The sequence below is a fragment of the Lucilia sericata genome, unplaced genomic scaffold (assembly GCF_015586225.1).
Source record: "Lucilia sericata isolate MDLA Ls3-8-SP2 unplaced genomic scaffold, ASM1558622v1 Contig000072F_arrow, whole genome shotgun sequence".
Lineage (NCBI taxonomy): Eukaryota > Metazoa > Arthropoda > Insecta > Diptera > Calliphoridae > Lucilia > Lucilia sericata.
The window spans coordinates 347,539-367,669 of record NW_023994106.1 but is presented as its reverse complement, the minus strand read 5'-3'; the positions used below and the strand labels follow the sequence as shown (position 1 = coordinate 367,669).

The 20,131-nt window shown below is 31.0% G+C and overlaps 2 protein-coding genes across 3 annotated transcripts; one reads left to right on the top strand and one right to left on the bottom strand.

Moving 5' to 3' along the window:
* The first annotated feature begins 4,301 nt into the window (after positions 1-4,301).
* Positions 4,302-12,808, top strand: LOC119616437 (rRNA 2'-O-methyltransferase fibrillarin). Its single transcript, XM_037972773.1, has 2 exons — positions 4,302-4,489; positions 12,474-12,808. Exons 1-2 carry the CDS (start codon positions 4,427-4,429, stop codon positions 12,621-12,623), a joined length of 213 nt encoding a protein of 70 aa, XP_037828701.1. The 5' UTR covers positions 4,302-4,426; the 3' UTR covers positions 12,624-12,808.
* LOC119616436 (conserved oligomeric Golgi complex subunit 1) lies at positions 12,654-20,124 on the bottom strand. Of its 2 annotated transcripts, XM_037972772.1 has the most exons (6): positions 19,873-20,124; positions 19,137-19,801; positions 17,996-19,074; positions 17,298-17,936; positions 17,169-17,228; positions 12,654-13,026 (listed from the first exon to the last, which is right to left on the bottom strand). In XM_037972772.1, exons 1-5 carry the CDS (start codon positions 20,007-20,009, stop codon positions 17,208-17,210), a joined length of 2,541 nt encoding a protein of 846 aa, XP_037828700.1. In that variant the 5' UTR covers positions 20,010-20,124; the 3' UTR covers positions 12,654-13,026; positions 17,169-17,207. The 2 variants fall into 2 exon arrangements, with proteins under 2 accessions (XP_037828700.1, XP_037828699.1); XM_037972771.1 differs by lacking the exon at positions 17,169-17,228.
* Positions 20,125-20,131: the final 7 nt, after the last annotated feature.

Genomic DNA, 20,131 nt, shown 5'->3' with positions numbered 1-20,131 from the left:
TTTAAATTGTAATGAATTTGTGTTACATTAGGGCGTGAAATATTCGATTGCACTATAGAAGCCTAACAGATTTTTCGGTTAAAGTCATTTTCTGAAGGGGTCTTATATGGGAGCTAGCGAGGGCTCATCCTAATAAAACTCGATAGAGAGTGTATATAATATGGGACGAGCTATATAAAATTCAGTAGAGAAATTTCGGATGAACCCCTTTTCAATAGCAAACAACTTGCAGCAATAAAAAAATATTTTGGAGAATTTCAGCTCTCAGACAGACAGACATACAGATGGATGGACATGGCTAGATTGCCTTAGAATGTTATGAGGACCCGGAATATATATTATATTTTATGGATCTTAAACCAATATTTTCATTTGTTTTACATCTGTTATCATACAAAATCCCGTGATAATTAGATCACAATTGATCACAGCCCTAAACTAACTTTTAAAAATGCATTTAAATATTCGTTATCATAAGGTCGGTTGGAACTGAGCTTCAATGGATAATATTAGACAGAACATTTTAACAATCATTTTGATGGTGCATTGACTAAAATAGCAGCTATTATTATGGACCTTACTAATTTGTTTTTTTTTTTTTTTTGTATGACGTTTATTTGCATTTTGGTTTTTCTATTCTATGTGTGTAGTTTATTTTCTGCCAACTTGTTAGCAGAGAGCAAACTAATTTTGTCACATTTCATTATACATACAGATATATGAATTACAGCCAGCTCAAGTGTATAAGATATACACTATTATTTTATAGTGTACTAGCAAAATTTGATTAAATTTTTAAAAAAGGTCGACGAATTAGTACACTACAGAAATTTAAGTAAAATAGTAAATAACCAATGCATTATAGTAATCTATATTAACTGTAACATCTTTGTAAAATTAAGGCCCATTGAGTCTGTCAACAACGAAAATCCATCTCTAATGATATTTCAATATTGACTTGTTATTGATTGAAAAACACATTTTTCTTTTGAATTCAATTTGGTTGTGATTATACATACACATCAATTTCTACAATTGGTAAATACTGCTCAGATGTCGACGCATTAATCTCATAATGACGTTTAAAACTGGTTTAGAAGTATCCTTTACTTGATTTAATTACATGTTTAATGTCCAATATCAATTAGATGATAAAAATATACCACCACCCCTATAGTACGGTGTATAATTTATAGAAACAGTCAAAGTATTTATTACATTTGCTCATATAAAACTTTCATAATAATGTAGGGTTAATAGTCATTGTAAGCAATGACCAAATAAAAATCAGGATCGTCGCAATACTGATTTTTTAATGGGAAAAATAAAGTTTTTAATAAATTTCATGGACAATTTTTTACAAAATCTATTGTTGAACTATTGTCCATAATTTTGAAGAAATTGGTCTCTAATGTTTAATGTGACTAGACTAGACTAGACTATAGACTACACTATAGACTAGACTATAGACTAGACTATAGACTAGACTATAGACTAGACTATAGACTAGACTAGACTATAGACTAGACTATAGACTAGACTATAGACTAGACTATAGACTAGACTATAGACTAGACTATAGACTAGACTATAGACTAGACTATAGACTAGACTATAGACTAGACTATAGACTAGACTATAGACTAGACTATAGACTAGACTATAGACTAGACTATAGACTAGACTATAGACTAGACTATAGACTAGACTATAGACTAGACTATAGACTAGACTATAGACTAGACTATAGACTAGACTATAGACTAGACTATAGACTAGACTATAGACTAGACTATAGACTAGACTATAGACTAGACTATAGACTAGACTATAGACTAGACTATAGACTAGACTATAGACTAGACTATAGACTAGACTATAGACTAGACTATAGACTAGACTATAGACTAGACTATAGACTAGACTATAGACTAGACTATAGACTAGACTAGACTAGACTATAGACTAGACTATAGACTAGACTATAGACTAGACTATAGACTAGACTATAGACTAGACTATAGACTAGACTATAGACTAGACTATAGACTAGACTATAGACTAGACTATAGACTAGACTATAGACTAGACTATATAGACTAGACTATAGACTAGACTAGACTAGACTAGACTATAGACTAGACTATAGACTAGACTATAGACTAGACTATAGACTAGACTATAGACTAGACTATAGACTAGACTATAGACTAGACTATAGACTAGACTATAGACTAGACTATAGACTAGACTATAGACTAGACTATAGACTAGACTATAGACTAGACTATAGACTAGACTATAGACTAGACTATAGACTAGACTATAGACTAGACTATAGACTAGACTATAGACTAGACTATAGACTAGACTATAGACTAGACTATAGACTAGACTATAGACTAGACTATAGACTAGACTATAGACTAGACTATAGACTAGACTATAGACTAGACTATAGACTAGACTATAGACTAGACTATAGACTAGACTATAGACTAGACTATAGACTAGACTATAGACTAGACTATAGACTAGACTATAGACTAGACTATAGACTAGACTATAGACTAGACTATAGACTAGACTATAGACTAGACTATAGACTAGACTATAGACTAGACTATAGACTAGACTATAGACTAGACTATAGACTAGACTATAGACTAGACTATAGACTAGACTATAGGACTAGACTATAGACTAGACTATAGACTAGACTATAGACTAGACTATAGACTAGACTATAGACAATAGTCTATAGACTATAGACTATAGACTATAGACTATAGACTATAGACTATAGACTATAGACTAGACTAGACTAGACTAGACTAGACTAGACTAGACTAGACTACACTAGACTACACTAGACTACACTAGACTACACTAGACTACACTAGACTACACTAGACTACACTAGACTACACTAGACTAGACTACACTAGACTACACTAGACTAGACTACACTAGGCTACACTAGACTAGACTAGACTAGATTAGACTAGATTAGACTAGACTAGAATAGACTGAATAGGCCACTTCTGCGTATGAACAATATTTTTTTTTTGTCATAACAAGTATACTCAAATATATCCATATCTGCGTATGAGCAATATTTGTTTATCATAGCAATTATACGCAAAACATTACTTTATTAAATTGTCCTGAATTTTAAATTGACTAAATATGATGAAATTTATCCCTTTTGGCTGCGCTTCTGTCTACTGGCTTTTTACCCTAAAAACTTTACACTTTAAAACTATGAAATAATGATGATAGAAATGAATATCTTTACTATATTCGGGGTACTGCCAACAATCTACTTAGCCAAGTGAAGAGCTGTAAGCCACACAACCATATAGTTAAAATTTTACTTTAATGTATTTTATAGTTTTATTCCTCATTTTTACCAAATAGAAAAAACATTTTTGTTAAAAAAACATCTATGTACTATTATATAGCTTAAATTAGAATATAAAATTTAAATGCGAAAATAATGAAAATATTAAGAATTAAGAGAAGCAATTTTAATACGTATTAAAATTTATTAAGATTTGCTTGGTATTTGAAGCAATGTTTGTCCTCGAATTCTCCTATTGTGCTATTTTCAAAATTTCAGAAAATTCACTATTCTCCGAAAACAGAACATGTATTCTGTATAAAAATTGGACATACAACTCATATAATGAAATGTTTAGAATTTAATTAAAATTGACAAACGCGCACTTCATTCAAGTGAATAATGTATATTCTTTTAGTATCTAAAAGGCATCTTTGTTAAAAGTAAAAACTATAATAAAAATAAACAAAATTACTTAAAAACTAAATTTGCAACCAAACATGTGCAAACAACGTATCTAAATCAGTGGTCGCTAAGCATTGAAATGAAAGGCCGAATACTATTATCATTAAATCGATTACATTATAAATATTTAAGAAATTTATACAATTTTAAACAAAAGTTATAAATGCCTTAAAACGGAAAATATTTCTAACATTTTCCCCTCAAACCGTCCACTGATCTATAACAAAAATAATTCTTCTTTCCCAAAAAATGTTCTTTTACATTTCACATTTCCTCTTAAGTCTTTTATACTAATACATATGAATATATGAGTACATAAGTACATATTCGTATGTTTGTAATATTTTTTAGCACTTTTCCGACACATTTTCATTTTGAATTTTCCCTTGCACTTGCTCTTGAAAATTTTGTTATTTATGAATTTGCAAAAAATTCAATGCAAATACAATAAACAAACAAACAAAAAATAAAACTAATATAATTTTCTTTAACTACATTTCAGTGGTTTTCTTTTAACGAAAGTGTTTAGGTTTTCAAATAATTTACGCGATTTTTTTAAACACTTAAATACTTGAAATTATCCAAATCAATTTAGTTACTAATTAAATTCCTTACAATATGGGCAAAAATAAAGGAGGAGGCGGTGGTGGTGGGGGTGGTTCCGGTGGCGCTGGTGGTAATGTAAGCAATATTTGTGTTTTACAGTAGACAAATAAATAAAAAAAAAAAAACAAAAATGTGTCATTTAGTAAGTGTTTTCAGATTATTATATAATTAATTGTCACATTTAATTTAAAATTGCATTGAAAGGCTTTTAATGGCAAATGCATGGTGAAAGTAATGTGCAACTAATAAAGTGTATTTAATTGCTCAAATGAAATGCTTTAACGTGATAACTTTTAACATACTTACTTCAATTTATATTTTTATTAATAGAAAGATGTTATATTTTTTCGCAAAGCGACGTTATTTAATTAACATTAAAAAAATATCGTTTATTCCATTTAATACTTTTATAATGTACAGCAGTAATCAAGAGGGCAGCATTAAAATGTTTGGTAAAAAAATAATTTTTAAACCTCTGCATAATGATTTCAACAAAGTTTTTTAATCATTCGGTATCTCGGGAAATAAAATTTCATAACGAAATCATTTCACACAGTCGTATTAGACACAGTTTGTGTTTTTGTTTTTAATAATAAAACATTATTTTTAGGATTTGAATGGAACACAATTTTGTAAGGATAATACTTATTGCGGCAGAACCGAAAAATACAATTAGTCCACTATCGGGCCTGTAGTGCGCTCCTTTTCATGAAAAACGTTGGTGAACAAACCATATATAGCAAATTATAAGAGGAATTGTCGTCCTGAGTTCAGAAACTCAGTTTCATTAATGTAGTTTATTTAACTTTTCCAATTAGTATTCATGAAGGATGTAATATCCGGCATATCATCGCTCCTAAGATATTTGATTCATATTTCGATGAAAGCCTGACAATTTCTGTGAAAATGTTGGCTCCATATTAAAATCAATTAATTTACACATTACATGATGTGACAAAAAAATCTTGGTTTCCGAATTCTCAATACAGAAGTTTACTCTAATGTTCCAATCTGTCCCGCCTGGCACCAATGTCTCAGCTTCCGATGTGCGATCAGGTACTTCCCAGCAAAAAAAGAACTTCCAAAGAAGCGGAAAGGAAGTAGAATTTACTCCATGGAAGTACTGAAAAAGACCTGAAGAAGTGATGATTTTAACACAGACTTGTCATAGGAGGGATGTCCTTTTTATTTGATTCCAAATTCACTACTTTGAAGTCTAGTCTATAGTCTAGTCTATAGTCTAGTCTATAGTCTAGTCTATAGTCTAGTCTATAGTCTAGTCTATAGTCTAGTCTATAGTCTAGTCTATAGTCTAGTCTATAGTCTAGTCTATAGTCTATAGTCTAGTCTATAGTCTAGTCTATAGTCTAGTCTATAGTCTAGTCTTTAGTCTAGTCTATAGTCTAGTCTATAGTCTAGTCTATAGTCTAGTCTTTAGTCTAGTCTATAGTCTAGTCTATAGTCTAGTCTATAGTCTAGTCTATAGTCTAGTCTATAGTCTAGTCTATAGTCTAGTCTATAGTCTAGTCTATAGTCTAGTCTATAGTCTAGTCTATAGTCTAGTCTATAGTCTAGTCTATAGTCTAGTCTATAGTCTAGTCTATAGTCTAGTCTATAGTCTAGTCTATAGTCTAGTCTATAGTCTAGTCTATAGTCTAGTCTATAGTCTAGTCTATAGCCTAGTCTATAGTCTATAGTCTAATCTATAGTCTAGTCTATAGTCTAGTCTATAGTCTAGTCTATAGTCTAGTCTATAGTCTAGTCTATAGTCTAGTCTATAGTCTAGTCTATAGTCTAGTCTATAGTCTAGTCTATAGTCTAGTCTATCTAGTCTATAGTCTAGTCTATAGTCTAGTCTATAGTCTAGTCTATAGTCTAGTCTATAGTCTAGTCTATAGTCTAGTCTATAGTCTAGTCTATAGTCTAGTCTATAGTCTAGTCTATAGTCTAGTCTATAGTCTCTAGTCTAGTCTATAGTCTAGTCTATAGTCTAGTCTATAGTCTAGTCTATAGTCTAGTCTATAGTCTAGTCTATAGTCTAGTCTATAGTCTAGTCTATAGTCTAGTCTATAGTCTAGTCTATAGTCTAGTCTATAGTCTAGTCTATAGTCTAGTCTAGTCTAGTCTATAGTCTATAGTCTAGTCTATAGTCTAGTCTATAGTCTAGTCTATAGTCTATAGTCTAGTCTATAGTCTAGTCTATAGTCTAGTCTATAGTCTAGTCTTTAGTCTAGTCTATAGTCTAGTCTATAGTCTAGTCTATAGTCTAGTCTATAGTCTAGTCTATAGTCTATAGTCTAGTCTATAGTCTAGTCTATAGTCTAGTCTATAGTCTAGTCTATAGTCTAGTCTATAGTCTAGTCTATAGTCTAGTCTATAGTCTAGTCTATAGTCTAGTCTATAGTCTAGTCTATAGTCTAGTCTATAGTCTAGTCTATAGTCTAGTCTATAGTCTAGTCTATAGTCTAGTCTATAGTCTAGTCTATAGTCTAGTCTATAGTCTAGTCTATAGTCTAGTCTATAGTCTAGTCTATAGTCTAGTCTATAGTCTAGTCTATAGTCTAGTCTATAGTTAGTCTATAGTCTAGTCTATAGTCAGTCTATAGTCTAGTCTATAGTCTAGTCTATAGTCAAGTCTATAGTCTAGTCTATAGTCATAGTTCTATAGTCTAGTCTATAGTCTAGTCTATAGTCTAGTCTATAGTCTAGTCTATAGTCTAGTCTCTAGTCTAGTCTATGTCTAGTCTATAGTGAGTCTATAGTTCTAGTCTATAGTCCTAGTCTATAGTCTAGTCTATAGTCTAGTCTATAGTCTAGTCTGTCTAGTCCCTATAGTTAGTCTATAGTCTAGTCTATAGTCTAGTCTATAGTCGTAGTCTATAGTCTAGTCTATAGTCTAGTCTATAGTCATAGTCTATAGTATAGACTATAGTCTAGTCTATAGTCTAGTCTATAGTCTAGTCTATAGTCTAGTCTATAGTCTAGTCTATAGTCTAGTCTATAGTCTAGTCTATAGTCTAGTCTATAGTCTAGTCTATAGTCTAGTCTATAGTCTAGTCTATAGTCTAGTCTATAGTATAGCCTATAGTCTAGTCTATAGTCTAGTCTATAGTCTAGTCTATAGTCTAGTCTATAGTCTAGTCTATAGTCTAGTCTATAGTCTAGTCTATAGTCTAGTCTATAGTCTAGTCTATAGTCTAGTCTATAGTCTAGTCTATAGTCTAGTCTATAGTCTAGTCTATAGTCTAGTCTATAGTCTAGTCTATAGTCTAGTCTATAGTCTAGTCTATAGTCTAGTCTATAGTCTAGTCTATAGTCTAGTCTATAGTCTAGTCTATAGTCTAGTCTATAGTCTAGTCTATAGTCTAGTCTATAGTCTAGTCTATAGTCTAGTCTATAGTCTAGTCTATAGTCTAGTCTATAGTCTAGTCTATAGTCTAGTCTATAGTCTAGTCTATAGTCTAGTCTATAGTCTAGTCTATAGTCTAGTCTATAGTCTAGTCTATAGTCTAGTCTATAGTCTAGTCTATAGTCTAGTCTATAGTCTAGTCTATAGTCTAGTCTATAGTCTAGTCTATAGTCTAGTCTATAGTCTAGTCTATAGTCTAGTCTATAGTCTAGTCTATATAGTCTAGTCTATAGTCTAGTCTATAGTCTAGTCTATAGTCTAGTCTATAGTCTAGTCTATAGTCTAGTCTATAGTCTAGTCTATAGTCTAGTCTATAGTCTAGTCTATAGTCTAGTCTATAGTCTAGTCTATAGTCTAGTCTATAGTCTAGTCTATAGTCTAGTCTATAGTCTAGTCTATAGTCTAGTCTATAGTCTAGTCTATAGTCTAGTCTATAGTCTAGTCTATAGTATAGCCTATAGTCTAGTCTATAGTCTAGTCTATAGTCTAGTCTATAGTCTAGTCTATAGTCTAGTCTATAGTCTAGTCTATAGTCTAGTCTATAGTCTAGTCTATAGTCTAGTCTATAGTCTAGTCTATAGTCTAGTTTATAGTCTAGTGTATAGTCTAGTCTATAGTCTAGTCTATAGTCTAGTCTATAGTCTAGTCTATAGTCTAGTCTATAGTCTAGTCTAGTATAGCCTATAGTCTAGTCTATAGTCTAGTCTATAGTCTAGTCTATAGTCTAGTCTATAGTCTAGTCTATAGTCTAGTCTATAGTCTAGTCTATAGTCTAGTCTATAGTCTAGTCTATAGTCTAGTCTATAGTCTAGTCTATAGTCTAGTCTATAGTCTAGTCTATAGTCTAGTCTATAGTCTAGTCTATAGTCTAGTCTATAGTCTACTCTATAGTCTACTCTATAGTCTAGTCTATAGTCTAGTCTATAGTCTAGTCTATAGTCTAGTCTATAGTCTAGTCTATAGTCTAGTCTAGTCTATAGTCTAGTCTATAGTCTAGTCTATAGTCTAGTCTATAGTCTAGTCTATAGTCTAGTCTATAGTCTAGTCTATAGTCTAGTCTATAGTCTAGTCTATAGTCTAGTCTATAGTCTAGTCTATATAGTCTCGTCTATAGTCTAGTCTATAGTCTAGTCCTATAGTCTAGTCTATAGTCTAGTCCTATAGTCTAGTCTATAGTCGTAGTCTATAGTCTAGTCTATAGTCTAGTCTTATCGTCTAGTCTATAGTCTAGTCTATAGTCTAGTCTAGTCTAGTCTAGTCTAGTATAGTCTAGTCTATAGTCTAGTCTATAGTCTAGTCTATAGTCTACGTCTATAGTCTACGTCTATAGTCTAGTCTATAGTCTAGTCTATAGTCTAGTCTATAGTCTAGTCTATAGTCTAGTCTATAGTCTAGTCTATAGTCTAGTCTATAGTCTAGTCTATAGTCTAGTCTATAGTCTAGTCTATAGTCTAGTCTATAGTCTAGTCTATAGTCTAGTCTATAGTCTAGTCTATAGTCTAGTCTATAGTCTAGTCTATAGTCTAGTCTATAGTCTATGTCTATAGTCTTAGTCTATAGTCTAGTCTATAGTCTAGTCTATAGTCTAGTCTATAGTCTAGTCTATAGTCTAGTCTATAGTCTAGTCTATAGTCTAGTCTATAGTCTAGTCTATAGTCTAGTCTATAGTCTAGTCTATAGTCTAGTCTATAGTCTAGTCTATAGTCTAGTCTATAGTCTAGTCTATAGTCTAGTCTATAGTCTAGTCTATAGTCTAGTCTATAGTCTAGTCTATAGTCTAGTCTATAGTCTAGTCTATAGTCTAGTCTATAGTCTAGTCTATAGTCTAGTCTATAGTCTAGTCTATAGTCTAGTCTATAGTCTAGTCTATAGTCTAGTCTATAGTCTAGTCTATAGTCTAGTCTATAGTCTAGTCTATAGTCTAGTCTATAGTCTAGTCTATAGTCTAGTCTATAGTCTAGTCTATAGTCTAGTCTATAGTCTAGTCTATAGTCTAGTCTATAGTCTAGTCTATAGTCTAGTCTATAGTCTAGTCTATAGTCTAGTCTATAGTCTAGTCTATAGTCTAGTCTATAGTCTAGTCTATAGTCTAGTCTATAGTCTAGTCTATAGTCTAGTCTATAGTCTAGTCTATAGTCTAGTCTATAGTCTAGTCTATAGTCTAGTCTATAGTCTAGTCTATAGTCTAGTCTATAGTCTAGTCCTATAGTCTAGTCTATAGTCTAGTCTATAGTCTAGTGTATAGTCTAGTCTATAGTCTAGTCTATAGTCTAGTCTATAGTATTAGTCTATAGCTAGTCTATAGTCTAGTCTATAGTCTAGTCTATAGTCTAGTGTATAGTCTAGTCTATAGTCTAGTCTATAGTCTAGTCTATAGTCTAGTCTATAGTCTAGTCTATAGTCTAGTCTATAGTCTAGTCTATAGTCTAGTCTATAGTCTAGTGTATAGTCTAGTCTATAGTCTAGTCTATAGTCTAGTCTATAGTCTAGTCTATAGTCTAGTCTATAGTCTACTCTATAGTCTAGTCTATATGCTAGTAGTCTAGTCTATAGTCTAGTCTATAGTCTAGTCTATAGTCTAGTCTATAGTCTAGTCTATAGTCTAGTCCTATAGTCTAGTCTATAGTCTAGTCTATAGGTCTAGTCTATAGTCTAGTACTATAGTCTAGTCTATAGTCTAGTCTATAGTCTAGTCTATAGTCTAGTCTATAGTCTATCTATAGTCTAGTCTATAGTCTAGTCTATAGTCTAGTCTATAGTCTAGTCTATAGTCTAGTCTATAGTCTAGTCTATCTATAGTCTAGTCTATAGTCTAGTCTATAGTCTAGTCCTATAGTCTAGTCTATAGTCTAGTCTATAGTCTAGTCTATAGTCTAGCTATAGTCTAGTCTATAGTCCTAGTCTATAGTCTAGTCTATAGTCTAGTCTATAGTCTAGTCTATAGTCTAGTCTATAGTCTAGCTATAGTCTAGTCTATAGTCTAGTCTATAGTCTAGTCTATAGTCTAGTCTATAGTCTAGCCTATAGTCTAGTCTATAGTCTAGTCTATAGTCTAGTCTATAGTCTAGTCTATAGTAGCTAGTCTATAGTCTAGTCTATAGTCTAGTCTATAGTCTAGTCTATAGTCTAGTCTATAGTCTAGTCTATAGTCTAGTCTATAGTCTAGTCTATAGTCTAGTCTATAGTCTAGTCTATGTCTAGTCTATAGTCTAGTCTATAGTCTAGTCTATAGTCTAGTCTATAGTCTAGTCTATAGTCTAGTCTATAGTCTAGTCTATAGTCTAGTCTATAGTCTAGTCTATAGTCTAGTCTATAGTCTAGGCTATAGTCTAGTCTATAGTCTAGTCTATAGTCTAGTCTATAGTCTAGTCTATAGTCTAGTCTATAGTCTAGTCTAGTCTAGTCTATAGTCTAGTCTAGTCTATAGTCTAGTCTATAGTCTAGTCTATAGCCTAGTCTATAGTCTTGTTTAGTTTATAGTTTGTATTTAGACTACTCGTTCCAAGGTTATAAATATAAGTTAGATCTTAGATCTGCCATCTAAGTATGAAGGACATAGCATTGAGTTGAATTCCGCTTTCATCTGCAATAGTACCTGGAAAATACCATCCGGTCATGCCGCCTTATAAAGTATAAAACTTTTTATTGTTTTTGCTAATTTTAATACTTATCTCTCTGATAGCCACACGTTCCCCCCATATCTGTTCCTCCGTGAAACAAATCAGACATACATATATCCTCTATATTTCGACTAATATTAATAAGTGTCATATTTTAAGTGGCAATGTGGCTTTTCAACGTGTGTTTAAAAACTTATTAGTCCTCTGCATTCGGTGTTAGTGCTATATGGTAAGAATTGGCATCACAACCTATTACCTTTTCCTTGTGTCTTAACAATCAGTTTCAATTCCGATAAATATACATATTCGAACGCATGGGTATCGTTACATCGATGAGCTTTTAAAACAATTTTAAAATCCTCTAAACTACAAACTTTTTAAAATCTAATTTTAGATTTTGTTAAAAAAAAAGTAATTTAATAATTTACATATATCTTAAACATCCTCTCCCCCAAATTATTTAGTAATCCGAGAAACAACTGCAGCAACTAACATTTTGTATTCTTTTGACAATGCATTCGTTTACTTAATATCAACTTTTTAAATTAAAAGAGTTTCATCTCTTGTCAGGAATTACATCATCCGTTTATTGTAACCAACCTTAAGTGTTCTCAATGATATTTGTGTTTTCTTTGCACAACTTCATTTATTTAAGGAAGTACTAAAAGTTTGCAGTTCATTAAGAACTTTCACCATTTTCTTCTAGCAGCATCTTTTTTATGGTTTTTTTTTTTTTTTTTTTTTTGACTTAGAAAAGCATGTAATTAACTAGCATCTAAAAGTGAACATTTTCCTTTAATACAACGCAACTAACTAAACTAAACTTAACACAAGTAAAATAAAATAAACTTTAAACTTTCTTATTTCTATGTTCTTTTTGTTTTTTCTTTGCATTTTCTAACTTAAACTAAATTATCCATTAACAAACAGTTGGCTCTTTTATCAGTTGAAAAAATAGTAATAAAAATAAATAAAAAAGTGGGTAATTAACCTTTTTAAAAAAATACTTGCTTATGTGTTCTTATTGCAGAAAAAAGCCGGAGGAGGCGGTGGTGGTGATAAAGGTGGTAATAAAAATAAAGGTGGTGGTGCAGACAAGGGTGGCGGTGGAAAAAAAGGACAAGACCCAAAAGCAGCTGGCGGCGGAGGAGGTGGTGGTAAAAAAGGTGGCAAAAAATAGTTTCCAGAAATTAAAGATTTAAGCGATAATAAATTTATTTATGTTTATTAATGTCGATTAAATTATGCTTAAAATTTAAATCCTTAAAATATTTTAAAGAACACTTTATAAAAGTAGAGAGAAAGAGAAGAACTAATTAAATAAATTATGAAAAATATTTTTTTTTAAAGATTTTCTTATAACAATTGCATATTTGTGTTTATATTTAATATGTTTGTATGCATTTGTATATTAAAATACTTGTTGTAATAAAAAAAAACAAACAAATTACATGTAAATATTGTTGTTAATGATTATTTTATCGAAACCATTCTTGGGACATGGCGCCAAAGAATGAGGCTGCACCAGACTTCGATTTCGTATCAGTTTTACGTGTTGAGGTTGATTTTCGTGTTGGAGTTGTCTAAAGTTTGAACGAAATAAATACAAAAAGACATGATTTAATTAAGTTAATTAAAAACAGGTGTATTGCGAAAATGTATATGAAATAATGTTAGTTTGTTATAAAATTTAATACAGACATATACATACATATTAATTAGTTTTAAAAATTGTTGTAATGTTATTTTATTAAAAAGCAAAGCAAGAAAATTAAAATTGATTAAACATTTTCAGTTTTATGCGTTCAATATCAAGTGATTAAATTCGCATTCAGTAAGAAGCTTGTATTTTTAGTTTCATTCATTTAGCTTCCACATTATAGAAAATTTCGAAAATAATATTTGAAAAAAAGTACTATAAAATATCATTGAATATGTTCAATATTATATACAATTCAAAAAATATAATTTGATAAATGAAAAAGTACCAAAAGTCCCTTTCAGTAGATTCTCATTCACTAAGGTCCCTACATTTTAAATTTTATTTTCAATATCGTAAAAATATTAAAAAGTACCATCGGAAAAATGAAAAAGTACAAAAATCTCTCTCAATAAATTCTCATTTAATAATCTAAAAGGTATCATTTGAAGAATAGAAAAGTACCAAATAGTTCCCACTTACAGAATATTATTCAGTCAAGACCATGTATGTTAAAATTAATGTTCCTAGGTTGAATATTTTAGAAAATTAAAAAAGTACAATTTATGAGATAAAAAGTACTAAAAAGTTGTCTCTTAAAGAATCTTATTCAATGAAGACCGTGTATGTTTAATAATCATATGTTTTGACATATTCATATTAAAGAACATACAAAGAGTATCAGTTAAAGGAAGAAAAAGTACCAAAAGTGAAATAAATTTTACCTAAGTGGAAAGTACTAATAAAAAGATTACAATGTTTCCCCTTTTCGCTTAGAAATATACTTTTTCGAGAATTAAGTTTACAAAATGTTCCGTATTTAAATCTATATATCACAGATAAAACTCAAACGATTCAAATCTGCATTCATTTGTTCCAGAAAAATAGTGCTTTCAAAAAGTACCAAACAATTTACAGGAATTTGGTTCTATATAGGCCTTACAACTCGAATTCCAAAATAATATACCAACAGCTTATTTTGTGTGAGTATAAACATATTTTATAAAAATTGGCTCAATGAGTTTGAATAAAATTAAATTTCCCGTTTTTTCCCTTTTTGGTACTTTTTTCCCCAGTGAAATAGCAAAAATTTTATTACAATAAATATTACAGAGTTAGTCCGTAATTTAATAGGAATAATTCAATAAACCGAAAAAGTTTTCTTAATGTGCTAAAAAAAAGTACCATAAATACAGTTTTCTCCCTTTTATACCCAAAAAGGACTGAATTTTAAAAAAGTACGAAACAGGTGTCTCATAATTTTGGGAAATGTATCCAAAATATTTATAAAAAATGTATTATGTTAATTAGTTCAAAAGTTATAAAGGGCCAAAAAAGGTACCAAAATCACCTTTGTTACACATTTTTACAACTTATAAGTACGAATTTCAAAAACACCCATCTGCTCATTTTAAGAGTAGATAAAGGTGCATTTAAAATTTTTCTTGTATCACTAATATTGTGTAAGATAATTAAGAAAACCTGTTTTACCCGTTTTTTCCCCTTTTTACCCGTAAATGTACAAATTTCCAAAAAAATTTTCTAAGGCATGAGAAAACTAAACAAATTAACTTTCCCGACGGTACATAACATGCCAAACTAAAATCTCATACCGTCGATATTGTAATACCCCAAGAATAAAATTACTTTTTTCAAGTGATTTCGCAGATAACTATAAAATGTTCTTCACTATGCATGCGCAGTGGGCCATAATCACATTTTTGGAAATTATTCTGGCATTTCGAAACGGTTGGTCCAATCGGGTCAAAATTTTTAAAATAACTTCTCCAGGGGCTTCCCAATGGTGGAACAAAGTATTTTCCCAAAAACAAGTCCCAATTTTTTTTACATTTTTTTCGAAAGATTGAAGAAATCCATTTTTTCTACCATTAATAGGTAATAAGTTATAACTTATACATCGATAGAAAGAAATGAATGTCAGACAAAAATGTCAAACACACTGATCGGAAGTTTCAAAAGTTGGGTCACTTCACATGAATTCCCCCATATACATTAAAATGTCCCGAGAAACAGCCTTTTTAAGAATACCGTATTACCAGCGATTGAAAATCCTGACATCAGTATTATATGTAAAAATATTTCCAATTTTTTTGAAATGAGTCTCAAAAATTGCTTTATCATGAGCTAATTACAGGAAAAATAGCATAAGCTGACAAAATTTGAAAAAAAAAATTGAGTCCAATCCAGCAAAAAATAAAAATACTTTACAAACGACATCTGCGCTGAATCCGAATTCGGTCTCAGATTTCCTTCATCACATCTGGGATTTGAGATAACGTGTCCTGAAGTTTGAAAAAACTTCATTTTTGGTCCTTTTTAAGACGTTATAACACCGCTAAGACAATTTTTTTTTTTAAGATATTGTATTCTGAAAATCCATTCGATCAACTTTAAAATAAAGGCTTAAAATCTGACATATCTTCTTTCTTCTTCGAGATATCTACGGATTCAGCGTAACCAGTTTTCCCGCGATAAGCTCAAAATTACGGAATTTTTGAAATCCATTTGGAATATATTTTACTGAGGGCGTATTCGTCTTTTTGATTGAAAATGGTCTACTGCATCAAAAGACATGTGGTGGCAAATTTTTAGAACTCTACTGTCAAAAACTCCGATTTTGTTAATATGATGAAATTCAAAAGGGCGTAGCAACAAATTAGTCATTTCCACAATTCAGAAAGACCTTAAAATCAACATAATAGACAATGTCTGGTGTATAGTTACATATCGTTACTGAAACGCAAACGGCCCTAACTAACGAAAAATTCAAAATCGATTTTATTGTTGATTATAATGTATTGCATCAAAACAAATGTCCACACAAAAATTGGGCTCCTCCGACCAAAATTTGCGATTTTATTGACAAAAAACAAAAGGCCCTATCTACAAAAACATTTAAATATTAAAAGTAAAAAGTCCAATTTATCCATTTGTATATACGCCATTGTCAACTATCATAACAACTGATAAGTTTCACTATTAAACCATTTGTTTATTTACTACAAATAAATCGCGTTGATAGAAACAAACTTTTCAATTTCAATAGCTTTTTGCTTCTCCTGTAAAATTTAAAAAATGTTAGATAGAGCAGTTTGCGTTTTAGGTGACGATATATTGAAACGTATGTATTAACGTTGTGATATAATACTTATAAGAAAATGTCGTTTTTATAGAACAATAGTTTTAAGTTGTGTTTAGAGTTGTGTCTTTCCTGTAAAATTTTTAAAAATGTTGTGGTACACCCATTTGCATTTCAGGTGACGAACTATAAATACGCATCGTTTAAGAGGTATTCTTCCAAAAAAGAGACACACATACATACTATGTATATCAAATAAATGGGTTTTCAAAGGCCTTTCAAATAAGAGTTTTTCTACGTGAAAAAAAATTATTTAGCAAATTTGCACAAATGGGAAACTTTATTAAAGAGGAAACTTAGTTTAAACTTGCCAGTTTAAAGAGTCGATCAAATGTATCAGGATTGTGAAAGTAAAATCCCATACACTTTGTGACAACTTCAGGCTTTTGGACATACATAACACATACATACTATGTATATCAAATAAATGGGTTTTCAAAGGCCTTTTAAATAAAAGTTTTTCTACGTGAAAAAAAAATTATTTTGCAAATTTGCACAAATGGGAAACTTTATTAAAGAGGAAACTTAGTTTAAACTTGCCAGTTTAAAGAGTCGATCAAATATATCAAGACTGTGAAAGTAAAATCCCATACACTTTGTGACAACTTCAGGCTTTTGGACGTTGAAATGCAAGCCCTTATTAAAAATGCTATTTTAGATTTAAGGGTTGATTCAAAAACTGCACTTGTTATATTAAATAAAGACCCATTGCAGGTAAAAGTGTTATGAATATCGTGTTAAAAGCTTATTAAAAATAAACATAATTTCAGCATGAAACTCAATGTATTAGTCAATAACCATTAAAACGCATTCTAAATCATGCAAATATAAAACAAATACTTTTCTTATACTACTACTCTTATTACCCCAAAAAAATTGTATATAGTTGCAAATTGTATGACATTTTATGTTTCAAACAAATAATCCTTTAAAAATTTGCAAATAATTTTAAGAAAATATTAAAATAAAACACTTAAACAAAATACAACTCTTACCTTGGGTGATTCTGTTAAAGTAACCTTTTTACTTTCCAAAGAAGTTGTCGCCACATTTGTGGTATTAGTAACTACTGGCAAAAGCGGGAACCACAGTGAAGTCGAGCCACTAGAGCATAAACTTAAGACATTCGGATCTTTTTCCTGTGCTACTGCACCCGTTTGAGATGTTTGCATATTCAATGGTGTCAATACGCCCAAAAGACAATTCGAACGTAAAACTGATCTTTTGATGTTTGTCATTAATTGTGATGAAAATAGTTCAAAATCAAAAGGATCTATAAGTTCTTTGTAGGCATTTTGTAAGCTCGTTATCTGCTCCTTTTGTTCTCTAGTTATATTGAATGAACTCTGTAAGAATTTAATATCGAAATAAAGTTGTAATGCAATATTTTGTGTTAATGTGGGATAATCCTTTAGCAGCTGTTGATAGTGTTTCAAGAGTTCTTCTATTAGCTTATGATTAAAGGTGTTGAGTACTTTTGTGGGCAGAGTCTCGGGTACTATTTCTTTGAGAGAGGTTATAAGAATTTGTAAATAAGACTGCAAGGAAATACGCGGTTGTGTAGGAATACGGAATGTTGATTGTACTGGCATATCCTGATCGTCTTTTTGGTCGAGGGTTATTTGTTCCCAATGCTGAAAAAAAGAAAATGTTTGATTAAAAATTGTATGCAAATTATGCAAATATAACTTACCGTAAAATCTTCCAACATTACATTACACGTATCGATTTTAGCCAAATAACGTTGACAGTTGTATTCCTCCAATAAACCTTTAATAATATGCAACCAAAATTGATAGATTTCATCCTCCATTAAGCCACAAATACGTTGCCAATATTCCATAGATGCACTTGAGCTAGTTGTGCCAAGTAATTGACGCCAACTTGTAGATTGACAGAAACACATTTTCAAATGTGGACAAAGTTCTATCAAAGCACAACAGCAACGTGTAACAAACAGTAAAGACTGATGTTCTTTGATGTCCAGTTGTAAATTCTTTACTTTTGTTATGAATTCCGTTATATGCTGTTGAGCAGTATCTTTGAGAAATTCCACTAAAGCCTGTTTATCTTCGAGTTTCGCTGTGGGTTCTTCTAGCAAAACGTTCATTTCTTTTATAATGCCGGCTAAATTTTCATCAAATTTTGTAACAATTTTTATAATTTCAGCGTTATAGCCTTTCGATTTCATATGCAATTTTTTCATTTTTAAATCATCATTTAAAGCCTGATCTAAACTATTGGGTAAATCTGTGGGAAATTCTTGCCACAATGAATAGTTCTTAATATTTACTATTTCCGGTTGTTTTACACAATTTTCTAGATTTGTAGAGATTTCGTTAATAGTTTTAAGCCAGCTATCGTTTATTATATTACGTATTCTTTGATTTATTAAAGGAACATAACGTAGTTCATAGAAATCAAGTGACTGCGTCAATTGAAACTGTGTTGTCAAAGCATTTAGATTGAGTTGTTTCTTTAGATTATTGGCTTCTGTTTTTATGTCCTGAATAGAATTCATATGAGTAACCAAATCGAAAAGTTGTTTAAGTTGCTTGCTGGCAATACGCTGAGTATCAGTAAGAAACTGTTCCAGACTCAAACGTACAGCTTCATTGTTAAGAGTAACTGCATCAAATTTAGGCTTGTAATTGGTTATTATATCAGGTAAAAGATGAGCAAATTGTACATCATCATTATCCATGCGTACTATTGTTGGTGGAGCACTAGGTTCTGAATATTCCGCAAGTTTAGTAAACAAAGGACTTTTATCTAAAAGTGAAAATGAAAAGCTTCAGTTTTTGTTAAACTTAAGATATTATTTGTATTCTTACCCATAAAACATTTTGCCACCATATCCAAACTGTCATTGAGTACCCGCAAACTAGATAAAATTCTTTCCTTTACCCTGCCACTATCAGCATTTAAGCAATTTAGAAAAGCCGTACATCTTAAGTTTAGAAATGTCTTTAGAGCACTTTCCAATGTACAACGTTCCAATTGTAAAAGCGATAGTATACAATCAATGGTAAGTTCTGCTCCTAAATTTTCTCTTTCCAGTGCAAGCATTACCTGTTGTTTAATGGTCATATGAAATGGTTTAATAATTTCCCATTGTTTTTTAGCTACTGGTAATTTTTGCATTATAGGATTGTTGGAATCCAACTGTAGACCCGTGCTAATATGACGACTAAATATAAAGAGTTCGGTAGCAGCATAATAATGTTCACGATCCAGTTGAGACCATATTAGTTCGGGTAATGATGTCAATAACTTAATTTGTATCATTGTACTGAAATAGTTATTCAATTGCTTATTAGCATTACGATTCTTTAGCTCGCCGGCACTATCCGTTTCCGTTTTAAAACCCAATAATTGTTGTTCATTGAGATTTTTGCAATTGCCATTGATATTATCAACTTGTGTGATTAGTGCTTTCGTTGAATCTTGCATGGCGGTAATGGTATCAGCTGCTTTTAGTAGATCCCGGTAACGTTCTCTAAAATAAAAACATTAATTATTGTATTAGAGCCAATTCTCATCTTATTTTTTTCTTCAATAAAAACTTACCCTACCATAGTACGAAGTTCCTCCCTTTTATTTTCCACAACTTCTTGGATTTTCTTGTGTACACTATCAATTTCCACCACACTGTGTTGTTCGAAAAGTGTATCCACATTAAGATTTAATAAATTTAATGTAGCCATTTTTATTTCTTTTTAAATATAATTAATTTTTATTTTTTTCTTTAGTTTAAAATTTTATTTTGTTCTGACGAATTCTGTTTCTGATAGCTTGACACGTACTTCTCCAATCAGCTGTTTTTTGT